The sequence below is a fragment of the Oryx dammah genome, unplaced genomic scaffold, assembly GCF_014754425.2.
Source record: "Oryx dammah isolate SB20612 unplaced genomic scaffold, SCBI_Odam_1.1 HiC_scaffold_19, whole genome shotgun sequence".
NCBI lineage: Eukaryota > Metazoa > Chordata > Mammalia > Artiodactyla > Bovidae > Oryx > Oryx dammah.
In genome coordinates, this window is record NW_024070203.1 from 15,885,179 (window position 1) to 15,902,050 (window position 16,872).

General features: G+C 48.0%; 1 protein-coding gene across 4 annotated transcripts in view; it reads left to right on the top strand.

The window, feature by feature from the left end:
* TRAPPC9 (trafficking protein particle complex subunit 9) overlaps positions 1–16,872 on the top strand; it is a 383,632-nt gene that overhangs the window by 8,255 nt on the left and 358,505 nt on the right. For 2 of the 4 annotated variants that reach the window (XM_040261741.1, XM_040261743.1), the window contains exons 3-5: positions 1,314–1,334; positions 7,943–8,088; positions 10,952–11,080. In XM_040261741.1, coding sequence (XP_040117675.1) covers positions 1,314–1,334; positions 7,943–8,088; positions 10,952–11,080 — 296 coding nt within the window. The remainder of the gene's footprint in view (positions 1–1,313; positions 1,335–7,942; positions 8,089–10,951; positions 11,081–16,872) is intronic. The other 2 variants (XM_040261742.1, XM_040261744.1) reach the window with 1 other exon arrangement.

Consider the following 16,872-nt stretch of genomic DNA (forward strand, 5'->3'; position numbering starts at 1 on the left):
CAGACCCTCCAGACCCACTCAGACCCACTAAGATCCACTCAGACCCTCCAGACCCACTCAGACCCACCAGACCCACTCAGATCCACCAGACCCACTCAGACCCTCCAGACCCACTCAGACCCACTAAGATCCACTCAGACCCTCCAGACACACTCAGACCCACCAGACCCACTCAGACCCACTCAGTCCTACCAGACTGACTCAGACCCTCCAGACCCACTCAGACCCACCAGGCCCACCAGACCCACTCAGACCCACCAGACCCACTAGACCCACTAGACCCACTCCTGCCGGCCTCTCAACTCACCTGTCACGCTTGCTGAGCCCCAAGTGTCAGGCGGGGTCTGTGCCGAGGTAATGGTCCCTGACAAGGTGGGCCTGCGTGTGTACCTGCATTCCCCAAATCTTAGTGCCTGTGGCATCAGCAGGACAGACTCGTGGGTGAGTGACTGAAGCTGGGGGCCCCGACCCCTTGACCTCTGCCTTCTCCTTGCCACATGAGGCCCCAAGGGACATTTTTGATTATCAACTTCTTGAGGTTGCGGACCCAACGGTCTGCAGGCCGAAATGTTGAGAATGCCTGTTTTGGCTTCTTGAGATCTCTGCTCAGTCTGGTGGGAGGAACTCAATTCAGGACACGTGCTTGGCACATGGTGGCCAGTCCTGTCCCAAGGTGTTTATGCAGTCCTGTCCCAAGGTGTTTATGCAGAGCCTCCGAGTGCCAGAAAGTCAGCAGCGAATGAAACCTCCCTCCCGGTGGGTCTATTTGGCTCTCACTGGCCCCATAGACACTCAGCTGTCACATGGACTCCGGTGAGATAATGGCACCAGCAAGCGCAGCGGAAGCGTTTACCTCCAGTCACTGTGTGTCCCTTGTTGCCACCACGAGTCTCAGTCGCCTCATTTTCAAAACAGTGACTCAGTTCAGGAACACAGCCCAGAGCACACTCTCTCCCACAGCTCCTGGTAGGAGTGACAGAAAGAGTCCCGCCTGAGGGATCGAATTTTGTGGCTCGGAAGGAAATGTCCAAGTGTAGGTGGAGTTTTGGTCTGAAGCACGGACCTCTCTGACTTCGTGGACAGGCTCTGCAGCCGGTGCCTCCAGCCACAGGCCCAGCCTTCCCGGGAGCCGCGGGTGGGAGGGCGCGGGGGCGTTTACTGGCGGTCCACAGGTGCCCCTGGCCTCATCAGAGCCCACGTCAGTTCTTGAACATGCTGTCAAAGTTGTTTTTGTTCTGGTGTGTTTCTAATTTTCGCTTGTTCCTCTTTCTTTTCTTTTCCTTTGTTCTTTTTCTCTCATACCGCCCTGTGAGTGTGTTGTTGGGTCTGAAAAGGTAGGCTGTGCACGGGTTGCCCTGGATATAGCCAGACTCCCCCTTTGCTGCCTCCTCACCGCCTGATCGCTTTAGAAAACAGAAACCTAACTGCTGCCTTGACCCATGTCTCATCCCGGTCATTGTTTTATTTTCTAATTCTTTTTGCTTTTTTAGCACATAACCCACTGGCCTTAGATAGCTGTCCAAATTTTTGCTTTGGGGAACCTGTTTGGTCTCACATTTGGGGACAAATGAGCCCTTGGTAATTTTTTTTTTTTTGGTTTGAGGAAGTGAGATGCTAGTTGATTTAAGTGGCTGCGAGGGGTTTTTCCTGGCATATTTTAACTTGGAAAGACAAAGTCTGCTGCACCTTGCTTGACCCAGGCTTTCAAATAAACATGCCAGGCACGCGATTCTTGGCTGTCGCTGCGTATGCATGACGGTGCTTACTGGCCAGCAGTTGCCGGTGAAGACACGCCCGCCTTGGACGAAGCTGGCTGTGGAGGGATGCTGCTGGAGGGAGCAGTCACCGGGTTTTCTTTCGCTCTCACATTGCTTGTACCATTTACTTTGTCCCAGTGACTTTCCGTCATGAAGAGGCAGAGGCTAGTCTGCTAAAGGGCATTTGTCTTTGTAAGGAGAGTTTTCCGGGGGATCAGGGAAATATGTCCTTCTCCTAAATTGCTAGCTGCTTTGGATCTGGTGAGCACAAGGACCTGTACAGGTGACCACGGCTTCCTCTCTGCTTTAGCCAGGTCTGTGGTTTAGCTTAGCAGATGGACAGGCCCAACCTGCACCAGCCTTTACTTTTAATGCATGTCAGTAAGAAATAGCTGGTTGTGTATTTGTTGAGGCTCATGGCCACCACTGATGGGCATGTCATTAACTGGTGGTGGTGGACCCCCAGCACACATGGTCAGCTATGAAGGGAGGTGCCTTGGCTGATCGAGGACCTTGCGTTCTCGCCCTGGTCATCTCACCTCCTGGGGAAGGGTTTTGCTGCCACCACTGTGCTGGCCAGGAGGCCTTGTTTCTCCTTCAAGGGTCTGGTCCAAATGTGGACACTTTCATTTTTTGTTGACTTTGTCTCACTTGAGACAGGCCAGATTCCTGAAAGGGTCCAACCCATCCTGGGGTAGGGGGCTGCAGAACAGAAGGAAGTGTGGCAAGGACAGGTCGAGGCCATGTGGTTGGGAAACGCAGGGTGGGATTCTGTGATGGCTTGGCAGTGCCCTGGACGCAGGGCCTTTCCTGTGGCTCTCAGGGCCCAGGGATGGCAGTGACCCAAGCCTTGCCTCGGCTCCTGCACTCTTACCTGTTCACTGGCGGGTGTGCCCGCTAACCAGGGGCTCTCCCAGACCATGGACCCTTCAAAGTTCAGACCGTGGGAGAACCACGAGTCCTTTTTCCTGGACCTCCTGTAAGAGACTCAAGTGCCTTCCTAGGTGGCCGGTGCTAGGGAACACGTCCCTCTTCAGGGAGCACCCTTCAGGGAGCACCCTTCGGAGGACTGTGACTCAGCACACACTTGCTGTGAGCTGGCTGGGTCCGGGACCCTTGGAACCAGAGCTGAGATATACTTTGAGATAGAAATGGCAGGACCGATGATGGTGCAGGGGTTGGGTGAGGGACAGGGGAAGTCAAATGTGACGTCAGGGTTTTGACTCCAACAGCTGGGCATGTCCTGGAGCTGTTAGCTAGAATGGAAGTTTGAGACCGTTACTGAAACTGGGAGTACCTGCTGGTGGTTGGGTTCCAGAGTAAGTGGTAAATGTGTTTTTCAGAAGCCAGTCAACATTCAGGCGATGGTTTCAAAGAGCCCGGGGCTCAGGTGGCAGAGCTGGACTCGAGGCATGCATGGGGCTGGCGGTTTCAGCGTGTGCTTACAGCCATGAATGTGGGAGAGCGTCAGGAGAGTGTGGGCTGAAGCTCCAGGGCTGTGACGAGGTTGGAGGAAGGCCTGGGCCATGGAGGTTTTGTGTGGTGGGCTTTCCTGGTGGCTCAGCTGGTAGAGTCTGCCTGCAATGCGGGACACCTGGGTTCAATCCCTGGGTTGGGAAGATGCCCTGGAGAAGGGAACAGCTCCCCACTCCTGTATTCTGGCCTGGAGAATTCCATGGACTGCATATTCCATGGGGTCACAAAGAGTCAGACATGATTGAGCGACTTTCACTTTCGCTTTCTTTCTGCGGTGTTTGGGGTTTTAGCAGCAGCTGCCATTTACCCTTAGGGCCTGGGAGGTGGGGCAGCCCCTTAAAGAAGTCGGAAGGGAAAGACAGATGTGCATCTTAGGAGGATCCTCTGGCAGCGGATGGAGGAAGCTGGAGCTGGAGTGGCGTGGGAGGGCAGAGAAGGTGGGTCACATTCACGCTTGGGGCGGGGAGGAAGGCCTGCGGAGGTGTGGAGCCCCCGGTGGGTCCAGTGGGCACGAGCAGTTCACACTGAGGATCTGAGGATGGAGAGGGTGCACGCTGGGAGGAGGGGCTGCCGTGCGGAAGGATGGTTGGGTGGTTCGGGAATAGTCTTTCCTCTCAAAATAGACTTAAACCCAGATCTCTTAAGAACACTGATAGTTACTATGGAGGAAGCAGTTCTTTTTTGATCCTACTGTGGTGGATTCAAAGATGAATAAGACAGTCTGTCCCAGAGGCTTGATACTTGTTAGAGGGAGTATGCCAGTTTAAAAGGGGAGAAAGGCGGGGGAGGGAAGCTAGCAGGTTCTATGTCAGGCGCTCCCCTGCCCCCATATTCCATTCACGCCACATGGATGCCATCCGAGGTGGGGGTGGCAGCCCCCTTTTGCAGAGCGTGGAGCATTCTCAGAGAGGTGAAGCCACCAGGTCAGCATCACAGGGCTAGTGAATGCTAGAGCGGGATTCGGGCCTTTTCAGCTAGGGCATGTTCTCTCTCCTGATCCTGTTACCTCCCTATTGTGTCTGGAGGGCCAAGTGGACCAGTTTGGAGCCTCTCAGAGAAAGCCTCAGACTTGGGGGCTGCAGGTCTGTCTCACGAAGCTCAGCCGTGTCTGATGGTTGGGCAGCACCAATGTGCTTTGCATCCCAGAGACAGGTGTTGGTCCTGCTCCTCGGGTGATGACATGCTTGCAAAGGACGCACAGGTGCAGTCATCCTTCGACCATTCTGAGTGTGTGGTGGAAACTGTCCAGGCCTCCCTTGATCAGCTTTCCTCAACAGAACCGAACTCTTCTGCAGGGTGGGCTGGGGCCCTCCTTATGGAGCGAGGGTTTAACATCTAGTGTTAGCATAAAGGAGTTCAGATGGAGAAAACCGACGTTAACTATTGATGTTCACATTTCGTAAGGTGAGATGCAGTGTCGGTTAACGGCCCACGCAGCATCTGAAATCGAGTACAGAACTCTGCCTTTCTCATGTTCTAGTCAGAGCTGTCCATGGACAGAGGAGCCTGGCAGGCTGCAGTCCACAAGGTCGCACAGAGTCAGGCACGACTAAAGCGACTCAGCACGCATGGTGTAGAGTTGTCCACTGTGGAACTTCAGCTCCACCAAAGGGGTGCCTGTCAGTGTGGTGTGATTGCATTTACACAGTGCACGTAATCTAGGCTTTTTCAGCCCCTAATATTCTAGTGCAGAATCATGGGCTGTAGCGGTCACTTAATTATGCAAATGCTTGTAAAACTATATAATACCAAAAGCAATAAGAGATTACCTTCATCAGAGTTCCTTTGGGTTTTAGTTGCAAAGTGTGGTTGAGCAGCTCTGGTTTCTCTTTGGATTTGAATATGTAGTTTCTTTGCAAGTAAGTTGGACTTTGGATTAGAATGTACTACGAGCCATGTAAATAGTACCCAGATTGCACAAATATGACACATGTTCTTCCTCTTTCTGATCAGAAGTAACGGGAATCACGCAGTGTACTTTAGTCACGTCCTTAGTGTTCAGTGCGGTGTGAGCGTCTCCTTGGCAGTGTTGACGGCTGTGTTAGGTGCTTCCAGAAAGGAAGCATCTCCCTTTATCTGGGGAGGCCGGCAGCTCTGTGGCTGTGCTTTAGCCGTGATTGATTTGAGGCCTTTATGACTGAGGGCTTATTGGGTTGTTATTAATTTTTCTATCAATCCTAAATTCCAGTTCCTTTAGCCCTAGTGTTAATAACTCGTTAAGAATAAGGAAATAACATGAGTCGTTCTTTGAAGTATTTAGAGCATATTCACATTTTTGCCTAAGGTCTGTTGCTCATGGTTTTAAAAGTCACCATTAGTTTTAAAATTTACAACAAATTACGACCTGTTTTGAATATTTGCATTTTGCATTAACTTCACATTTATTTGCTGCTGTGGCTTCATGTTGTGTTTTTCTTTGTCATACTGTTTGCTTGTATGTTCTGTTTTTCCATATCCATGAGCAGCGGTCACACACTGTAAGAATGCTAATAATGTGTTTGTAATAACTCTGAACTTCCAGAAAGACTTAAAAAAAAAAAAAAAACCCTGACATAATTTTCAAATGATCCATGAAGAAAGAAAGGATCCATGTCTTTTTGGAAGAATTTTAACGAGAAAGCTTATATTGTGAATTCTGCCAAAATTGGCGTAAAATATTTTGGTTGCCCACGGCATAGCTGACTAGAAATAGAATTGCCTTCATTCCTTTCTCTGTTTCCCACTGTCTTTTCAAAGGATTATGAACAGGATTGCTCGTAATCTCGAGATGACCCAGTCTTGGGGCACACAGCACTCCAAGAGTGAAATAATTTATGTCTGTCTATGCTAGAATTTTATGGCATTTTGGAGACTTTCTCTCAAATAATAGGATTCATTCTATTTTTATATAATTCAAAATATTTTATATTGTTGTGTTACATCATATAAACTTTATATGAAATACCGTAAGCATATTTAGATGACTTCTTTTTGTAAAAATCCTGTATTTTCAAAGCCAGCTCTTTCTGATCACAGTGACTTCACTGTTTATTTTTGAAACTGTCCTGGGCTATATTTTGCTACAGCAGACGTGCACCTTTGTAAGTTTGTACAGAGATGTAATAATCTACTTTGTTCAGAGAGCTAAGACAGGATGCTTTAAAGCAAATTTTAGTCTAACAGGAAAGGAGTAAAGTCTCTTAAGAAAAAGTGTAATTCAGAATCTGTTGAGTCACTGTCGTGGTGGGGTCTGTAAGCCGCTGTGTGTTAGAAGCCCACAGTCATGTGAGCGGAGGAGGCGAGTGTGCCTTCGGAGGCTGCATCCTTCTCTGGTTAGAATAGGAGACACCGCGGGGAATGGGCCTCGCGCCGCCCACCTTTGGGAGGGAGAGGCCCCGCAGGTGCAGAGGCTGGAGGCAGGGAAGGCTTCCTTTTCCTCTAAAAACTGAGTCAGAATGAGCCCTACGGCCAGTGGGAAGTAGCCTGGCAGAAGAGCCAGGCCCCTGGGGTCACTGGGGTGGCTGGGGAGGGCAGGGGGCAGAGGAGGGGGGCTGGAGCTGTACTGGGGAGGCTTGCAAGGCTTTGAAGTGGGGGGAACCTAACCAGACTCATGCTTTGGGAAGGCCCCTCTGGGTGTGTGTGTGTGTTGCAGGGTGGAGGTGAGGCCCCTCTAGATGTCTGTGTGTGTGTGTGTTGCAGGGTGGAGGTGAGGGTGCTCCAGAGCGGGAGGGGCGTTGGAACCCAGGAGGGGCCGTTGAGGTGACGGGTGGGGCGATGCGGGTCTGCTGGGGGCTGGTGGACGGGGTAGGTGTAGCACCCTCCTCGGGGGAGGCCTGTCGGGGGGGGCTGTCCTGGCAGACAGGTGGGGGTCAGGCTCACGTTCCTCTTCTCTCCTCTGCCTTATGTGATGATCTTAGTTTGGCCAACGTTGGGAACAGAAAGCTCCATTCCAGAGTTGGAGAGGACGGGATTTAAGTTTGTCTTGGGATCTGTACATTCATTTAGCCAGAAGCCTCACATCTTTTGGACTAACATAGGGGTTTTTAGTTCTTGATCAGATTGCTTTCTTGGTGAGAGGAAATTTAATATAGCTGCTGTTTTGCTTGAGAAGAAATCTTATCTTTAAAGAAATTTAATATTCAAAAGAACGGGAATATTTAAAATGGTGAAGTGAGATATTGGTATGGTTTCTCTGGTTTCTGAGTTGATACGGAGTTAGAAGCTGTTGCATTAAATAGTAGCACATCCTTGCCAATATTTAAAGAGCTGTTAGTGAGTGTTCTGGGCCCCACCACTCAAAGCATCATTAAAGCTTGCTCTGAACTCGTGAAGATAAAGGTCTTGTTTGCAAAAGCCAAATAGTTGGCTTGTAATATGCAGCACAGCTCTCTTTATAAAATAATAATAGGTTTGACATTAAGAAAGTGGAAGGTAATTGATTTTTTTAAAAGGCTGAAACAAACTTTCTTGTGGTAATGTTATGATTGGAAAATTTGAAAAGAAGCTTCCTCTAATATTATCCACATGAAATACATGTACTCTATTGCATTTAGAAAATAACTTGGCTGATATACTGGCAATGATGGTGGCTGGCTTTCAACTGTAGAGCCTAAAGTTGCCTTCTTAGCGTTTTTTTGTAGTGAGAGAGATGAATAGTGCTTAGCCAGCGTGCTTTTGGGGCCGAATCCGGGCATTAGCAGTGATAGATTTCCATTCACCTCACCTTTCAGACATTACAAGAAGCGGTGCCAGGGGCGCATGCGGAAGCACGTGGGGGACTTGTGCCTGCAGGCCGGGATGCTGCAGGACTCCCTGGTCCATTACCACATGTCGGTGGAACTGCTCCGCTCGGTGAATGACTTCCTGTGGCTTGGAGGTAAGAGGGCCTGCTGAAGATGATCACGTACGCCGTGGTAGCAACTGATACTCGGGAAAGGAGAACACCTTGGAAAAATGGCTCTAGAAACATAGGGTGAGGGCGGGGAAGCTGTCTGCTGAGCGGGCTGCAGTGGGAAGTCTTCGGGGTGACCGCCTCGCCTTTCCGCGCGCCCTTTCCCAGTCGTGCCTGCATCTCTGTCCTGCTGGATCCAGGATGGAAACTCTAAGATGCACCGAACTTGCTTGTTGCTTTTTCTTTATTTTTTAAAGCTTCCTTGGTGGCTCAGTGGTAAAGAGTCCTTCTGCCGGGGAAGGAGTTGCGGGGGACATGGGTCCGAGCCCTGGGTCGGGGAGATCCCCTGGAGGAGGAAGTGGCAACCCACTGCAGTGTTCTTGCCTGGAGAACCCCACAGACAGAGGGGCCTGGTGGGCTGTAGTCCACGGGGTCACGAAGAGTCAGACACGACCGAGTGACTGAACAACAGTTTTTTAAAGCACATCTTGCCCTCTGCTTAGAAGGCCACTCCCCACGTTAGTCGCCTCCTCCACTCATCCTTCAGAGCCTCATCTGTAGGTCAGCTGATGAACGGGTGAGCAAAATGTGGCGCGTGCACGCAGTGGGGCACTGTTCAGACGTAAGCACCAGTGAGATAGGGATGGCAGCACGACATGGACGAGTCAGGGAGAAGGAGCCATACACCAGAGGCCGCACAGTGTATGGCTCTGATGATCTGAAATGTCTGCGCAGGCAGACCTGGAGGCAGAGAGGACGGGATTGCAGATGGCTGGTGGCCTGGGCTGGGAGAGGGGGATGCGGGGGAGGGGGGAGTTGGGGATGGGGAGGGTCTGCTGATGGGAGTGGGCTTTCTCTGCAGGAGATGGAAAGATTCTGGGACTAGACAGTGGCAAGGGTTGCACAGCAGTGAACGCACAGAACTGCTGAATCGTACACTTTTGACTGGGTGAATTATATCTCAACTAAAAAACCTTAAAAAGCTGCTTCAAAGGACAGCCTCTTCTGACCCCTCCATGCAGTGGGTGCAGTGGGTCTTGTACAGAACCCGGTCTGCACGGAGTTTACTTTCCATGCTGGGGCTGCCTGTTAGCATGTTTTTGTCCTTCAGGGACTGTCTCCTGCAGGCGGGAGTGGGAGGTGTGGTCTGTGTGTGTCCATCAGCTAGCGCATTGTAGGTGTTCTGCAAATGCTTGTTAAATGAGTGCAGTGCCAGTGAGGACTGAAATAGGGCTCTTTCCTGGAAGAGGCCAGCAGCTCAGTCAAGAGGGCCCGTCAGCCACTTACAGTAAACACAAGTCAGAGGGAAGCAGCGAAGTTCTTCAATAGAAGATTAGTGGTGTCCCATAGGACACACTCGGAGAAGGAAATGGCAACCCACTCCAGTATTCTTGCCTGGAGAATCCCATGGATGGAGGAGCCTGGTGGGCTACAGTCCATAGGTTCGCACAGAGTTGGACACAACTGAGCAACTAACACAGGGATAGAACACACTAAATGTAAATTTTATTTTTTTTTAAAAATTTCTTTCTTTATTTTTAATTTTTACTTTACAATTTAAATGTAAATTTTAAAATGGACTTGAATTTTGTAATTTGGCTTCTTAAAGGAGATAGGGAAAGAGAAGGAACAGATGGGGAAAAAATGAGAAACTAGTAAAGGGCTAAGCAGGAGAGATGGCAAATGGGAGTCTTCCTGTCTCCTTGAAGGAGAGGTCTGAAACGAGTTGTTCCGGGCTGGTGGAGTAGGGCTGCAGCTTAGGCACTTGCCCCCAGAGAATGCCACTGGGCCCCCGACCCACCTAGTGAGGATGGCTGGTTGGGTTCCGTGAAGATGGCGGGAGTGGGGGGACCACCACTGGTGGCCTTTTTCATTCTGGGTCCCTCAGAAGCACACAGGGGGGTCTCCCAGGGACCCCGGGACGTGTGACGGCACAGCAGATCGACCACAGAAGCACGTGTGAGAATCCAGCACACTTGTCTCCAGTCAGACATTAAAGAATTTGTAAAAAATGCAAAACAGTGTCACCCTTCCAGCACATAGTTTTTATTTTGAAACATAGTTATTGTTCATTGAAATTTAGCACGTAACGGGCTTATTATTTTCTGAAAGGTTTGAACACATAAATATTTAAATCTTTTTCTAGTTTTATTTTCAAACATGATAAGTGTCTGTAGATGTAACCTGCACAAAAAAAGCATCCAGGAGTTCTGAGACCAAAAAGTTTGAGAACCTCCGATCTGCTGGATAAAGACAAACACTGTACAGGACTTGTGGGGCGGGTGGCCCAGCCCATGTTGTTGGCGTGTGACTTCCAGCAATGGAAGATGGGCACGCCACAGCAGCCCCAGTTGCCTCCGAGGGGCAGACGGCCTGCCAGGTGTTTGCTGCAGATGGGTCGATGCTGTCAGCATCAGTGATGCGGAGGGGTGTTCTGCTCCTGCGTGGTCCACTGGTACGGTTTTAAGGATACTTTCGATGTGAGGCCCTTTCCGCTCTGTCCATCTGCAGTGTCAAACTCCAGCAGAGAGCTTGCCACCCAGTGTGAACTGGACTGCTGGTTAAAGGAATGAATGAACGGCCTGTTTCACTCGTGTTCAGCCCCTCAGTGAGACCTTGAGCTTTGAGAGAACTTTCTGTGCTGCCAGCCTCGACCCAGGCCCGCCAGACATGATAGGGGCCCTGGTCCTGTTTGTAACAAAACCAGCGATCTGTAGGTTTGACCTGTGTTTTGGGGGAAAACTGGCATTTTCCACATCATCAAACTGCTCACATCATTCTTAGGGTAAATTTTTGGCTAATGATGGGCTGCGAACTTTATTAACCGAACCCTTTGTTTAATGCCCAGCTGCCCTGGAAGGGTTGTGTTCGGCCTCTGTCATCTATCACTACCCTGGTGGAACTGGCGGTAAAGCCGGAGCTCGCAGGTTCCCGGGGAGCGCCCTTCCTGCAGAAGCGGCCAACAGACATCGACCAGGTGAGCTCCGCTCCTGCCCTTGCCAGGCCCCGTGACTGTCCTTAAGCAGGAGCAATCCACTACAGTCCCCTCTGAGTGAAGCCTGCCTGCTGTCTGAATAAAGAGTAGCATCTGTTGAGTCAGAAATCCTGCACATGAGACCTTGTCTTCTGATCCTGTTAAGATACGTATTGATCTTATTGAAGTCTTATCGAATGATATTAATGGATTGCAATGATGGGTTGATCTCTGGAGCAGCTGCATGAAATTTCATGGTAGACTGACTTTGAAGTTCTGTGTCTGGGTCCTTGTCATAGTTTCTGGATATTTGGTGAAGGGAGTCCTCGCTGTCAATTTTAACAGCCAACTGAGGGACCAGTTTTTTTTTTTTTTTTTCTGGTTGATGGAGTTCTCTTAATCAGCGAAGTTTGATTTGCTGATGTTGTGTTGGCATATGGAGAGAGTAAAAAACCATCTTTGGAGGAGCAGACCCGCAGACTTGTTCTGTGAACTTGACCCTTTTGACCCCTAATGAATGAGTTTCCCGTAAACATTTAGGATGTAGTTGTGCTACCTCACAGGTCACGGAGATAGTAACAGAGAATGCAGAGGTCAAGGCTATACATAAAGCTGCTAGGCTTTTTTTTGATCCGTGAGATTTTCATAGATTTTTTTTTTAACCCCCAAAGAAAAACCCCATGACTGTTGATGAGTATTGGAAGGGAAATGCCTTACATTTCTTTTCCCCCTCAGTTTTACCATTTTCCCCGACACCAGCAAAGACTGCGGAGACCACCTTTATGAGTCAGTCTGTGTAGCCACTTGGTCTGAGTTCTTTGTCAAACTGCTTAGATAAAGCTGTGACGGCTCTCGAAGATGTTTTATCATCCTTCAGCAGACCGTTATTCATGGGTCTAGTGAGGTCTCAGTCACTAGAGAAGAGGGTAAAGCAGGTGAAGTGATGAAATCTGAGGTCTAGAAGGCCTCTGCTCCCCACTTTCCTGTGTTCCGATTCTGACTGGAGACGCCTCTGGTCGGTGCTCACCACCTATGTTTTTCCCATGTTGTTGTAACTGCTGCCTCTGCGACAAGATTTCGGGATTTCAGCCAGTGGCCCAGTGCTTAAATCTCCAACCCAGGGGACAGCTGTCTTCGCTTCTCTGTAGAGAGTCTGCTGTCTCTCTGGGGATGCCTTTTGTTTTATTCTTTCCCTGAGATTTGAAGAGAAAATGTGGTATGACTGTGCCACTCACGTGACTAGTGAGATTCCAGAGACCTTTTAGGGTAATCTTTCAGTCTCTCCTGCTGAATAAAGGCAAAAAAATGTTTTAAACCTGAAAACTGCTCTGTCTGCAGTAGAGAAAAGACTTTATTTAGCCCTGCATGGTGTGCAGTACTTGAGAACTTTTTATTGTTGGAGGCAGTCTGAGGAGATCACCCAGTGAGGCTCGGATGAGAGCAGAAAAGCCACGCTGCCCTTGTTTAGACGGGAGTTGGTTTCACCGCCTTTCAGGCAGTCAAGGGTCCAGAGCTGTGCACGGATTTGATATCATGAGCATGCATGTCCATGCTGCTTCATCTTGGATACAGATTTCAAGATCACTCAGTTTGTGGCCCCATCTCACACCAGGAGTTTACCGACCTACTCTTTGAGATGAAGGTGAGACAGTCTGATTGTTTTAACATTCTTCCTTGAATTCTGTCTCAGGTTCCTCCTTCACCAGCAAAGCAGCGAAAATACAGATGTCATTTAATGCTGATGTGACCTGGAGCCAGTTTAATCTCTGTGCCTCAGTTTCCCTACCTGTGAGATGGGGGAGATATAGTAGTTGTATTTCCCTCAGTGGGTCCTTGTGAAGGCTGAATGAGACATGAGGCACGTGGAGAGGACTTGCACAGCCCCAGCCAGTCCTGGATAAATGTTGGGGGCTGTTATATATCAGTAGTAGTATTGTTGATTGTCAAGTAGTTTTGAGACTTGGTGATATGAGTCCATGAATAAAGTTAAAAGACTCTAGACATCTCAGATCTGCTTTATGTACTTTTCAAGATTTCACCTGAGAAAAGGGATTTTTCCCCCTCTTAAAATTGAGTTTAGTTTAAAAATGCATTCTATAGTCCCTCTTTTCACTTTAATTCTCCTTCTGTTGTATTTTTTTTTTTTTTGACAAAACTTCACTTTCTTGTATTCAGAGTTTAGAGGCCACTCATTGTTTTTCTGGAGACTTGTCCCTTTAAGCCTATAATTAATGGACAAAACTTGGTTTAAGCCTATAATTAATGGACAAAACTTGCCTTATTAAAAAATCAATAGGACATTGTACAATCAGTCCAAAAGGAAATGCTTATTGACTTACAAATATTCCTCCTTTTTGGACTAGCTTAAATTACTAACAGCAAGCATCATCACCAAAACAGCCAGGAATCATTTGGCACCCCCCCCAGCCAGGCTGTGCTAACTGCTTCCTGAGGTTTTACCCCATAGCAGGTATTTCAAGGTAGTTATCAGTAACTCCTTTTTGCAGGCGAGGGACTGAGGTTTAAGCAGATTCAGTCACTTGGTTCGAATCGCGCCGCTCTCAGGGGCAGACTCGCGGCTGGAACCAGGCTGGGCCGACCACAGTGTGCGTCCTCAGTTGCTCCTCTAATCAGCCTCCCGTTGACTGGCTTCCCAAACTGCAGTGTGTTCATAAATGACCGGCTTTAGTGATCTCAGCCTCACGAGGCCTTCAAAGAAGAGATACCGGTGAGAACACAAGATAGAGCAGCAGAGATTAAAATCGTATGTTTTCGCAAATGTTTTATTCTCAGCTAGTGACCTAAAAAGTTAGGATTTCTTAACTCTGTAAGCACGAAAAACAAACCATTGAAAGTGATTACAATGCAGAAGAGAAGTGGGCTTTGAACATGCAAACCTACCACTCTTTTTCTCTAGTGAGGCTTGTTGCAAGGAAAAGGTATAAAGACTGAATTGGTTTTATGTAGTCTGTAGTATGGAAGAAAGGATTAAACCACTGAGTGTTGAGGGAAAGTTAAATTTTTACTGTTTTCTCTCCTTATGATGAATATGCAAGATTTTTCTTTTTTGTGGCTTAAGTATATTTCCTCATTTGTGAAATTTGAAGAATGTTGTTTACCTTGTCTGACTGAGTCAGACACCTTGTACTAAGCACCCAAGAGATGTTCAGTAAAAACTTGCTGTCACAATGACAGATAATTTAGAAGGATCAGCTGAATTACTGATGCATATTCACTGTGTATATACTTTATATGAATGTGACTTAAAGTGACAAGGATTCAGTTACTTTTTTTAGTGCAGTAGGAAGTTTTGATGAAATGAGTGCCTTCCTTTAGCTAGGGACTACCTTAATTGTCTAAAGCTGAAGAACTTGAAGATTATTTGTACAGAACATACATTTTTTACAACTCATAATCCATATTGCTGTGTAATCATCCACTGCTGCTGCTAAGTCACTTCAGTCTTGTCTGACTCTGCGATCCCATAGACGGCAACCCAGCGGGCTCCCCCATCCCTGGGATCCTCCAGGCAAGAACAATGGAGCAGGTTGCCATTTCTTCCTCCAGTGCATGAAAATGAAAAGTGAAAGTGAAGTCGCTCACTAGAATCGCTTAATTGCTAGGAATTTGACCACAGCCACTGACCCTTAGAAAAATCATTATTGATTACTTTCAGAGAATAAGCTTATTTCTTTGGTAGTTAAAATTTTGATTTTTTTCCTGTACCCTTAATAGGTTTTAAGTAATCAAAATGTTGATTTGACATCTGTCATTTTTCTTTTATAGAGAGAATAAAAGTGGAGATCATAGTGTTTTAACATATAAATAAATATTTGATTTATTTCAACAAAATTGTATGATTTGTAGTTAACTACTCTTTGGGAGTGGCTCGGATGGTAAACAATCCGCCTGCAATGCAGGAGATCCAGGTTCGATCCTTGAGTCAGGAAGATCTCCTGGAGACAGGAATGGTAACCCACTCCAGTCTTCTTGTCTGGAGAATTCCATGGACAGAGGATTCTGGTGGGTTATAGTCCATGGAGTAGCAAAGAGTCAGACATAACTGACCGATCTCACTACACTACTGCTACTCTTTGGGAAGTGTTTTGCCAGACACTTAGATGACCTGCTTGTGGAAGCATGCAGACCTGCTTTTCATGAACACGGAGCTGGTACAGCCAGTGCAGGACGTGAGGACGTGCAGAGCTTTACAGCTGACCGCTGGAAGGACGGGTCTGGGTCTCAGTCTCCCCGCCTGTGACGAAGAGGCTGGGCTGGATTCCTTCTTCTTCTAAGATCAGTTTCCACGAGCCTGTGTCTTTTGTTTATGTTCAGGAATGTTAACAATTTCAGATTAAATACTGAATTCCATTCCCTCCCCTGAAGCAGAATTCATTGTGTGCTATTAGTATATAAGCTTTTAGTTATAGGCTCTGTGTCTCCTACTTGTGAAAACCTTTTAATCCTTTATTATACAGAAAGCCTTTCGGGCCATAGGTGGCGCTGTTGCACCTTTAAAAAGTCTTCATTTTCCTGTTTGTGGAAGATTTAACTGGCAGTCCTTTAATCTGACTTAGTTTAGTGCTTCAGGATAGCACATTGCCATGTCTGGGTACCTTGAAGAATTATTCTAGTTATTTATACCTTATTTTTATTCTGTAATCTCAGTGTGAAAATTTCAGGCTTGCTGTGCAAACAATGGCAAAATTGGACTTTTCTTCCAATATTAGAAACCAGTGAGCCACGACTTTATAAAACAGAAGTGGTCCCTGGAGCACCTTAAAGCAGAAAAATGTGTTGAACTCCCTGAGTATTGAACCTGCTGCTGTGCGTTAATCAGTGGGAGGCGATTTGGTTGGTGTAGAAGGGAGGGTAGGTTTTTGACTTGGGTTGAATTCACATGCTACCCCTTTAGCCGTGCCAACTAGAGTCAGTTCTTTCTGAGTTTCCCCCTTGTGTGTAAAATAGAGATGCTACTGCCTGCTTTGTAGCATGCTGAGAATTAGAAGTTATGTGAAGTGTTATAGCATGGTGGTTATCTCAAAAGAGCACAAACCTTTAGCTCTTGTTTGGTATGAAGCCATCATTTTACAGTCTTTAGCAATTACGAAGGAATTAAAACAGGGAAAGCTGGTTTTATGATGAAAGATCCAATTAAGAAATGGGTAAAGTATTTGAAGAGGGTCAGTAGTTCCTGTACTCATAATTTAGCAGCAGCATCGGAATGAGGCCGCTGTACAGTCACCCTGAACATTAAGCCGCACCAATTTTGGCTAATTAATTCATGCTGGGGCTCGGGTGGGCCCAGTAATTACACTCCTATTTTCTCCACCAGCCAGCTAAGAGATGGGGCAAAAGTGTAGGGGGTGGAGGGAATGTCCTCTTCTTTACTGATAAGGCCTCATTCTCCGTGCACTTCAGGGCTTTGGGGAAACGGATGTCTTAATATTGTGTCCTGGGGCTGGAGAGGCCGCTCCGGGCCACAGCGGGCGCTCATGAGGGGACCTGGCCCCGCTGTGCTCAGGGCCGTCACGTCACGGAGCTGAGCATCCTGGGCGCTTCCTGAGCGTGGCCAGTACCTGGGCAAAGGAAGTTTTCCCGTGTCCCCCTAGTCTCCCAAACTCCCCGAGCCCACTCCTCAGCCCATTTGGTGAGGAGGGCTGGCTGTGGATCAGAGGTCGGGAGTGTGGAGGGCGAGCCATGGGGTCACAAACCAGTTGGACACAGCTGAGCATGCTCGCGCAGCATGCTTCACAGGCACTGTCTGTTGAGCACCTGACGTGCACTACATGCTT